The sequence below is a fragment of the Penaeus monodon genome, chromosome 41, assembly GCF_015228065.2.
Source record: "Penaeus monodon isolate SGIC_2016 chromosome 41, NSTDA_Pmon_1, whole genome shotgun sequence".
NCBI lineage: Eukaryota > Metazoa > Arthropoda > Malacostraca > Decapoda > Penaeidae > Penaeus > Penaeus monodon.
In genome coordinates, this window is record NC_051426.1 from 3744941 (window position 1) to 3757122 (window position 12182).

General features: G+C 34.3%; 1 protein-coding gene across 13 annotated transcripts in view; it reads left to right on the forward strand.

Moving 5' to 3' along the window:
- Nucleotides 1–12182, forward strand: part of LOC119598621 (longitudinals lacking protein, isoforms A/B/D/L-like) — a 122083-nt gene that overhangs the window by 64002 nt on the left and 45899 nt on the right. The window contains exon 5 of one of the 13 annotated variants that reach the window (XM_037948304.1): nucleotides 4846–5340. The exons of 10 other annotated variants lie outside the window; for them this stretch is intronic. In XM_037948304.1, the coding sequence (XP_037804232.1) occupies nucleotides 4846–5253 (408 nt within the window). In that variant the 3' untranslated portion in view covers nucleotides 5254–5340. Of the gene's footprint in view, nucleotides 1–2370; nucleotides 3390–3609; nucleotides 4351–4845; nucleotides 5341–12182 lie in introns of those variants that run through there. 2 more of the 13 variants (XM_037948308.1, XM_037948310.1) reach the window with 2 other exon arrangements.

Sequence of the window (12182 nt, forward strand, 5' to 3'; positions counted from 1 at the left end):
GCACATGCACGCATACGCACGCGCGCACACGCACATGCACACACACACACACACACACACACACACACACACACACACACACACACACACACACATATACACGCACGCACGCACGCACGCACGCACGCACGCACGCGCACACACATACATACACACACATGCATACATACATATACATACATACATACATACATACATACATACATACATACATACATACATACATACATACATACATGCATGCATACATACATACATACATACATACATACATACATACATACATACATACATACATACATACATACACACACACACATACATACATACACACATACATACATACATACATACATACATACATACATACACACACATATACATACATACATATACACACACACCTACATGCATACACACCTACATGCACACACACACACACGCACACACACACACGCACACACACACACACACACACACACACACACACACACACACACACACACACACACACACACACACACACACAAGACCAGCAATTAAGCAAGCAAGCATGCATACGTAGACGCACACGCACATGCGCTCACGCACACACATACGCACACCCATCTGTACACGCACATGCGCACACGCAAACACACAAACAAACATACACACATGCACATACACATGTACCCTCTTCCTTCCATCTCTCCGTTCCCTTCCCCTTCTCTCTCTCCCCTCCCTTCCCCTCCCCTTCCCTGTCCACACTATGTCTTCATGCACATGATCTTAAAAAAAGCATGTTCTGCACACTATACATAAATATCCTTATATATTTCTTTCCGTGTGCGTGCGTGCGTACGCGCGCCTGTGTCCATGTAGAGGTCTGCCTAATTATACATTATATGTTCTATATATTGTATAAGATATAGTGATATGTTCTGAAGTGGATATATTCCAGTGAGACTGTAGGATATATACCCAGATTAATTGCTCACATTCTTATAAGTATTTTAATGTAGTAGGAGGAGGAAGGACTTGTCACAGCTTGTATGATTAGCCGCGTCTCCTTGTGATATTATGTAAATCCCATTTCATGTTAGTAAGGGGATCAAATCCAATACTGATATTTTTGCTATTATGATGATGATGATGATGGTTATTATTATGATGATTATTATTTTTATTATGATTATGATGATGATTAAATTATTATTATTATTATTGATTTTGTTTTTGTTTTTGTTATTGTTTTTATTATATTATTATTATTATTATTGTTATTATTATTATTGTTGTTATTTTTATTATTATTACTATTATTATTATTATTATTATTGTTATTATTATTATTATTATTATTATTATTATTATTATTATTATTATCATTGTTATTGTTATTATCATCATCAGTATAATTATAATTATAATCATCGTTATCATTATCATCATCGTCATCATTATCATCATTATTATTATTGTTCTTGTTGCAATTGTTATTGTAAGTATCATTGTTTTACACATTATATTTATGGTTTGTTTTTATAGCTCTTTCCAGCATAGGGATAGGAAAGTTGTAATGACAACTTTTTACCTAAATTAACATTATTGCTATTATTGTTCTTATTATTATTATCATTGTTATCATTATTATTATTATTATTATTATTATTATTATTATTATTTATATCATCATCATAATTATTTTGTAATATCATCATTGAGCCATATCTGCATTGCTTGTTGAAGAGCTTCAGTTCCATAGATAAGCCGACAAGAACCCTTAAACAAAAGTCCCGTAGCCAGCCTGGTCCGACGCCGCGCCTCCATTGTGTTGAAATAGCCGCAAAGCACAGACTCTGTGCGTATGTGTTCTTCTGCAGCATTCTCTTTTTTGGTTATTTATGTTTTTCTGGGAATTTTACATTGCTGGTAGTGATGTACTTTTAGAGACAACGTTTAATTTTAATTTCTTAGTGTAACCATTCATGAAATAAAAGTACAAGAATCGGAGCCACTGTGTTTCTTATTCCTTTGCTGAGAGAGGGAGGGAGGGGGGTGAGTGATAATCTGTGAACGGGAGGTGCCAGTGGCAACGACGTTGGCCCTCACGGACGCCTTGAAATGACCAGATGGCTTAAACAGCCTTCAGTCTGATAGTCAGATGAGAAGGACGGCAGCGCTTTTTGAGATCGTTCATATATCACGAAATTTACATAAAGCTCAAGACACAATTGCTCGGAAAGGAAGGGTGAACTAGAAAGTTGTACATATTATTAGACGTAGATATCGCGCGCGCGCGCGCGCGCTCTCTTATATGTGCGCGCGCGCGTGTGCGTGTTTGCGTGTGATAGCCCGTTTCCCTCAACGCTTTTCTTGGTATCGCAGGTGGCTCAGGGCAGAGGCCGGGAAATGTTGGTAGAGTGTGTCCCCCCCGCAGGCTGTGGTCCCCGGCTGCTGGCCAAGTACTGCTGCTCCGTGTGCGGCAAGAACTTCCGGCAGCTGGAAGACCTGCGGCGCCACTTGAGGACTCACACGGGGGAGAAGCCCTATGCCTGCCCGCACTGCGACCACCGGTGCACGCAGCTGGGCCACCTCAAGGACCACGTCAAGCGGAGACATAACCATTCCGCCCACGCCCACGCCCACCGCAGGTTTTACTAGGGCGGGAGATCGCTCGCTCGCTTGCACACCGCCCGCCCATTCATTCTTTCGCACTGGTTCTCTCTCTCACTTCCTCGCTCACTCGGCTTCCCCATCTCTTCGTCCCCTGGTTTTTGTCTTCTTTCCTTCCCACTAGCTCTTTTCAGTCCTCTCTTTGCCCCTTCAAGCCTCTCTCTGTGGCTTTTCGTCAGTTTCTCCCTTCCTCTCAGCCACGCCCCTTCCCACGCCTTCCCTTCGCTTACTTGCTTGAACTAGAGTAGGAGTGTCGTGGCGGCTGCCGTCGCAGGCCCCAGGGGCGGGAGGTGTGGGAGGAAAGCCTGACTGGGAAGGTCGTAAGTTGCGAGGCGGAGGGCGAGAGGAGGCGCCCGCGAAGACCTCTGTACTTCCATCCTAAAGCTTACGACTTTTAAATTTCGTTCATTTTTGTGAGATTTTGTTAATTTTAAGTAGAACTGTAGAAAGGAATACAAACGGAAGAGGTTTTTCATTATATTTCTTTTCTGAGTGATTCATTCTCACTTGAAACTTTCTCTACACGGTCGTTTATACGGTGGTGATTAGTTAACGAAAGACACGCCATACTTTACGAGACCATCACTGCATAAACTTACTGTAAAGTGGTCCATGTTGCCGTCCCTGGTCGTTCATGGATTTCATTAGAGACAGGGGGAGACGGGGGCGCGCGCGCTCACACACACACACACACACACACACACACACACACACACACACACACACACACACACACACACACACACACACACACACACACACACACACACACGCACACACGCACACACGCACACACGCACACACACACACACACGCACACACACACACAGTTTGTATGAGCTCTCTTCCTCCTTGTGTTCATGTGTGACTGAGTCAGTGCCTGGTCGCAGCGACCACCCCCCGCCAGCCCGTGCCCCCCCCCCCCCAACCTGATCTCTCTTGGTATCGCAGGTGGCCCCGGGCGGTGCGGGCGGCGGCCGGGCCGTGGGCGCGCTCGGGGGCGTTGGCGTCGCCTCCTCCGCTTCCGCCGCCGCCGCCGCCGCAGACCTCGGCCTCGGCCTCGGCCTCGGCCTGGCCTCCAAGTATTTCTGTCCGTACTGCGGCAAGGCGCTGCGGCAGGTGGAGGACCTGCGGCGCCACATTCGCACGCACACGGGCGAGAAGCCCTACGGATGTCCCTACTGCGCCCACCACTGCTCGCGCAACGACAATTTGAAGGTGCACATACGGCGGCGCCACGGCCCAAGGGCCGCAAGCCTGGACGCGGAAGGCGTTGCTCTGTAGGCGGGCTGGAGGAGGGCGCGGGGCGGCCGCGAGCGCCCCTGCGTGGCTCCTTTCCTTCGGCGGCTCCGTCGCTGCTCCTCCCGGGCAGCTTCTCGCCTCCGTTCCCTTGGTGCGTTTCTGAATGGTCTGGTGACTTTACGGAAAGTTCCCGGATGGTGTTTCTGTTAAGTCTGAATCCGTTTCAGAAGGAGATGAGAACAATGGCGAGGAACCGGGAAGTTATCTCGCTTAATCTTACGGAGAAGAAAACCCTGTTGGTCTTGATTTCCAATGTGGAAATATTAGGAAGAGTAGCTTTTCCATGGCATATGTAAAGCGAAAGTATATGTCCTGTTGTTCGGTGTTCCCTGTATGCATGCTGTGTAGGCCTCATGCTTGTAATGACTAGTAAAGATGTACAGAGAGCAACCTGCGAGATTTATTACCCCCAAGGGCTAGACGAGCCCAGACAGACGCGCACGTTGAAACTGTTGGTAAAATTTCTGGAAATTGTGATTATAGTATTGATAATAGTGGTGGTGATAATTATATTGGTAACACTTTCATGATGATAATGATACTGGTGAAATAGATGTGAGCGTAGTTGCGCGTGACTGCCACGCATCGAGCGAGCATGGTCTACGCCCCCTTCCCCCGTCTCTCCCCCCGGGACGCCAGGTGCCGCTCGCAATGCGTCGTGTTGCGCGACGGAGGAGCACTGCGTCGGCCCACTCGCGTGCTCGCGTCCACACTCGGTCAGTGCGCGCACGTGTACATTCACTCACACTCCCTGTGACCCCCACCCCACCCCACCCCACCCCACCCCACCCCACCCCACCCCACCCCACCCCACCCCACCCCACCCCACCCCACCCCACCCCACCCCAGCGGCGCCCCCCAACCTGATTTTTCTTGGTGCCGCAGGTGGTTCAGGGCATAGCGGGCGACAGCGGCGGCGGCCGGGAAGCGGACGGTGCAGGTGGCGAGAGCGTGGACGTTATAGGCGTTGCCGGAGGCGTCGGCGTCGAAGGCGCGCCCTTCGCACTCGGCTGCAAGCATTTCTGTCCGTTCTGCGGCAAGGCGCTGCGCCAGGTAGAAGACCTGCGGCGCCACGTGCGCACGCACACGGGCGAGAAGCCGTATGCATGCCCGCACTGCCCGTACCGCAGCACACGCAACGGCAACCTCAGGGACCATATCAAGCGGAAGCACGGCCCCCGGATGACGCTCGGGATGGGCGCGGGCGGAGGAGGCGCCGGGGGACCGCTGCTGCAGACCAATGTGCGGATGGCGCACATGCCGCACCTCCAGGGCAGGCTGAATCCAAATTGAAGGCAGTGGCTCTCACCAGTCATGTGATATTATTATGCATAATAATGTACGTCTCTCTCTCTCTCTCTCTCTCTCTCTCTCTCTCTCTCTCTCTCTCTCTCTCTCTCTCTCTCTCTCTCTCTCTCTCTCTCTCTCTCTCTCTCTCTCTCTCACGGTCATTGCAGCTTGAAGTGATTAAAAAAAAAAAAAAAAGAATATATAAATGGCTGTTCAATATTCCCGCTTGGTTTGCTACTTAAGGCCTTGTCCTGGCGTGTTTCAGACGTTGGGACACGAATCAGCCAGGGATTTCAGTGAGAGGAAGGCATTTCTTGCCAAACCGTATAAATGGCCTTGGGGAAATTAATAGAAGTAATGGTACAATATGAATAATACAGGTAATTGTAGATAGCCACGTCACCGCCTTCTGTATATTCAGAGGGCACCGTCCTCCTGAAGAATCTCAGTTCCAGTGCTTTTGCGTTCAATTAATATTTCGGTTTATAGAGAGTATAATTAAGTTGCTTAAACTACCAAATATCAAGGAGTCTCTCACCACAAGACGGGGTACTCGTAACCACCAGCAGAGCTCGATGAGTGATTGAAGACTTCCAAACCTTGGTCTCACTCGTGCAGAGCTGATTCCAGGCGAAAACACGCCAGCGATTCATTGGAGCCTCTGACGGTTCACACGTGCTTTTCTCTTTTGTTATCCCAATCGCTTCGAAATGTGACATTTGTCGGATATGACCGTTTCTCCAACTTCCGGTTCTTTCCTTCAAGTTGTTTGGCTTCACCCAAGTCTCCCTTATCGGACATTTCGAGTTTCAAACTTCGATCTGGAATCATGAAGGCTTTGCCCGCTAACTTGTGGCTGGCTGCTCACCCGAAACCTGCCTTTTTCGGCAGCGTAACAATTTCTTAGGGTTAATATGTATGTATGTATTATTATATGTTGTTATATAAGTATGTTACTAAAAAGTACATTTAAATACACTATTAACTTTCCAAATAATAGTATACTGTAAAATAATACGTTAAAAAATATTATTATGTATGATTATATATTATATATGTATTTATATATTAATATGTAATATAATATAAATAATATTTGTATAATTATTTATATAATTATAATTATTTTATATAAATAACTATATTAATATATTTTGTAAATATAAAAAATTATATAATATTATATAATATATATTATTTTGTAATATATTGAATATATTATTCTAATAGAATTATATATATATATTATTATATTTTCTATATATGAAATTTTATATATTATATTATTATACTTATGTTTTATATTTAATATATTTTAATTAATTACTAATATTATTAGTTGTTAATTTAATAACCTATTATATATATATTTAATATATATATATATATATTTATTAATATTTAATATTATTATATATATATTAATATTTATATATATTTATTATGTACATTTCTATATATTAGATATTGTATATAGATATATATGTCACATATGTTTTATATTATAGGGTTTAAATATGTTTATGTATAATCTGTAAATCTATATATATGTATATCAGGAAATGTATGATAAATATATTATTATAATTTATTTTGTATATAGAAATATATATGTTGTTATATATAATATATGTAATTACTAATATATATTTTAGTATAATAAAAAATTAATCTATTATGTTGTAAAATATAATTATATTATCTGTAATTAATATTATATATATAATTGTAATTATTAAATATATATGTATATTAAAATTAAATATAAGGTATTTTATAATATTATGTATATATATATATATATATATTATTATATTATATATGTAAATATATTGGTGTATTATGTAAATATATATTTTAAAATATTATAATATATATGTACTATGAAAATTATTTTATATAAATTAAATTATGTTGTGAATATGTATATTTATGTTCTATGTATATATATATAAAATCTGTATATTGTCTATATTTTATGTATCATATGTACATTTATCTTCTTTATTAAATCCCTATTTTTATGTTATTGTCCATATTTTTATCTTTATATTGTAATATCTATTCTGTTATTGTCCTTTTTATCTTATTATTATATTCTTATGTATGTCTTTGTATATTTATTGTATTTTTCTTTTATTTAATGTCTAATCTTGTCTAATGTAACCCTTCTTATATGTATTCTGTCATTTTTCCTATGTATTATGTAATTTTACTCTTATTATTAATGAAATTTTATATTTATTAGTAATTTTTTATTGTATATTTATCTAATTTTTCTGTATATTGTATTATTTCTTTGTTATATGTAAATATTTTATTTCTGTCTTATGTCCATATATATCATTGTATATTTAATTATATATATGTATATATTTTAATATATATTTATGTATTTGTAAACATTTATCTATATTGTTATTGTACTACTTTATCTCATGTAATATCTCTATTATTCTGTAAATATTTTCTATTTCCTTCTTATTATTGTCACCTTCTCTTTATCCTGTAATTCTATTATTATATCTATCTAATATCTCTCTTATCATATGTCATTATGACTCATTCTTGTTGTCCCAATACATATATATTATATATTATCTTATTCTCTCTTATTATCTTTTTATGTTTATTATATTTTGTATCTTTATACTGTTTTATCTCTACTATATTTAATATGTTTCTTATTATCTTATTATATCTTATTATTATCTTATATATATATACTTTTTCCTTTATTTAAAATATTATTTCAGTCTATTCTTATTTTTATTATCTATTTGTATCTTATATATTATATTCCATCAAAATTATTATATTATCAATTTCATATCTATTATTTATATTTTTATTTCATATTTTTTATTTACTTATATTTCTATATATTTTATGTAATCTATATTTTTATTCTTATCTTTCATATTTATATTATTTTTTATAGCTCTTATATCTCTATCTTATATATTTTTCTTCTATATATTCTATTTTCTCTTTATCTATTTTTATATATCTTCTTATTATTCATCTCTATCTTCTATATATTAATCTATATTTATCTCTGTTCTCTCTTTTGTCTATTCCTTTATTTTAAACTTATTTCTTTTATCTAGTTATTTTTATTTCTCCTTATCTCTTGTTATATTCTTCTTCAAATTTCCCTTCTATCTGTTTCTCTCTCTTTTTGATCTTGCTGGTTCTCTATTCTTATTCTTATTTATATCTTTAAAAAATTCTCTTCTTTTTATATATAAATGTTATATTATTCTTTCCTAGTCTATTCTATTATTACATGTATTTAAAATCTATCATGTCTCTTTATATATATCTATCTATGTCAATTATAATTATATTTTATATATATATATATAATATCTAAATGTTTTATCTTTATATCATCTTAATTATTTACTGTTATCTATTTTATCTTATCTATATCTTCTTATTATACCACTGTTCTCTTATATATATATATATATCATATATATATCTATATATACAATGTATATAGATATATTCCTCATCATTTTAAATAGTTCTTCTACCCTGTCCACATATATCTATTGATTTTCATTTATCTCTTAAGTATTACTTAGCCCCATTTTTTCCAAATTTTTCCTTTTTTTTTGTTTTTTTTTTAATACATTCTCTCTTATTTTATCTTAACCAACTACTTTAGCTCTTACCATCTACCATCATAAAGTTTTCCAAACAATCCTCTTACTCAAACCTCGACTCTTCTATCTTATCCCCTCTAACCTTTCCACCATCCTTGCGATCTTTCTTCCTATTTTCTTCAATTAACTTTTCCATTCTTCCTCCCTTTTTTTTTTCAGTCCCTCTCTTTTCCCGAACTGACTTCTCTTGTCCCCCATCTTGGGCCTCATATTCCTTCCCTTAACACCCTCGTCTCCCTCACTCTTCCTGCTACCCCTTGTCCGCGCTCCCATTCCCACCGCGCCCTATATATATATTATTTTATTTATATATAAATGTTATTTTTTCTTTATTATTTATTCTATTTTATATATTCATTTTATTATATTTATTTTATATCCATTATATATTTATATATATATATATATCTATATCAAATTTTGTATTATTATTATCTATATTATATATATATATATCTTTAATTATTAATATTTCTATATTCTTTATACTTATATTTATTTTATTTATATATTATATATTTCTTGTATATTATATTCTTTTATTTTCATATTATTATCTGTTATATTCTATTCTCTTATATATTATCTCTTTCTTTTATCTATATATATCTTCTATATATTACATTTTCTATATATCTTATATTTCTTTTCTATTCTTCTTTATATTTTTTTTATTATCAAATCTCTTCTGTATCTACTTTTATCTTATTTCTATTCTCTTTCTATCTTATTCTTTTCTCTTTATCTTTTTATTTTATTATCCTTTATTTTCTTTATTTTTTCTTATCCCCTCAATGTTGACTCCTCCTGTCCTCGCATCTATTGGGGTTCATACGACCCCTTTTTCCCTTTCCTTCCCTCATTTCCTACCTTGCCACTGGTACCATCACCCATCTTCCTTAATTGATCAAAAAACCCCGACATCCCACCCTCTATTCCATAAAATCTTTACCTATCTCACTCCCTTGTCAATTTGCGTCCTCCTTCCACCAATCTGTTCATCTCTCCCCCTTGTTTCTCTAACTTCCCTATTCCCTCCTGCCACTTGGCCAACCCATCAAGTCTTTCTTTCCCAAAGCCCGATTAAGATAAATTACCTTAAACAAAAAAAATAACACGACTCTCCTAACTACCTCCCACGTACTCACTCCAAATACACTTGAAACTCATTGATAAATGCTGTCCCCTCTCACATATACCTTATTTAATATATTATATCATTATATTATATTACATATTTTCTTATTCTTTATATAATATAATTATTATATTATAATTATATATATATTCTTACTTTATATATTATATCTCATTTTATATATATATATATATTCTTACTTTCTAATAATATATTCATTGTATCTTATATTATACATTTTATCTATTTTAATTGTCTCTTATTATTTTTATATATATCTATATATACACTTATTACTAATTCCATGTATATATATTACTATTTTTTTATAATTAATTATATTCAATATATAAAAATATATATCTATAATATATACAAAATATAAAATTATATATTTATATTATTATAATATATTATATTATATATTATCATCATATATAATTATTATTTATATATTATATTCATTTTCTCATAATTATATATATATTACCTATATATATATATTATATATATATATTATATATTCTATAATATTATATATTACTTTAAATATATCATCCTATATAATTTATTATACCCATTTTATACATTATATAATATTATATTATAACTTTAAAATAATATATATTATATATATATATAATATTTTATATATGTCTTTACATACACATAATATTCATATATCATATATACTATATATATATATATATTTACATATATAATTATTTTACTATATCATTTATATATTATTTACATTTTACATATATATATATTTTACATATATACATTATAATATATTTACATATATACATATATATATATTTACATATATACATATATATATATATTTACATATATACATATATAAAATATATATTTTACATATATACATATTATTACATATTTCATATATACATATTTATATTATATATATATATTTACAATTTTACATATATTTTTTAAATATATACATATATATACACATATATATTTACATTATACATATACATATATATTATAATATACATATTATTTATTATATACACACATAATATTTACAAAATATACATATACATATATATATTATAAAATTTTACATATATCATATATATACATATATTATATATATTTAATATATATATATATATATATATATATTAAATTATATATATATATTATATATATATATATATAATATTATTATATTTTACATATATAAGACTACTATATATATATATATTTACATATATACATATATATATATACATTTATATATTTATATATATTTACATACATACATATATATTTATTTACATACATATGTTATATTTATATACATACATACATACATATTTGCATACATGTATATACAAATAGATGTATACATAAATGTACTTATTTATATGTATATCTACATATCTAAATATATAAACATACATACATATAAATATATACATACATACATATACTTATATATTCTTCTTCTTTTAACGGTAGGTTCATGTCTGAGCCGCCGTGGTCACAGCATGATACTTAATTGTAGTTTTCATGTTGTAATGCTCTTGGAGTGAGTACGTGGTAGGGTCCCCAGTTCCTTTCCACGGAGAGTGCCGGTGTTACCTTTTTTAGGTAATCATACTTATATATACATACATATAAATATATACATACATACATATCTATACACATACATATATGAGAACTTTGTTTCACGCTTGCTCGAAAAACGGCAGGTTCTGGGCGGTGGTGACCTCGCAGCCAAGCCCACAAGTTAGCGGGCAAAGCCTTCATGATTCCAGATCGAAGTTTGAAACTCGAAATGTCCGATAAGGGAGACTTGGGTGAAGCCAAACAACTTGAAGGAAAGAACCGGAAGTTGGAGAAACGGTCATATCCGACAAATGTCACATTTCGAAGGCGATTGGGAAAAACAAAGAAAAAAGCACGTGTGAACGTCAGGGGTTTCCAATGAATCGCTGGCGTGTTTTCGCCGGGAATCAGCTCTGCACGAGTGAGACCAAGGTTTGGAAGTCTTCAATCACTCATCGAGCTCTGCTGGTGGTTACGAGTACCCCGTCTTGTGGTGGAGACTCCTTGATTGGTATTTAAGCAACTTAATA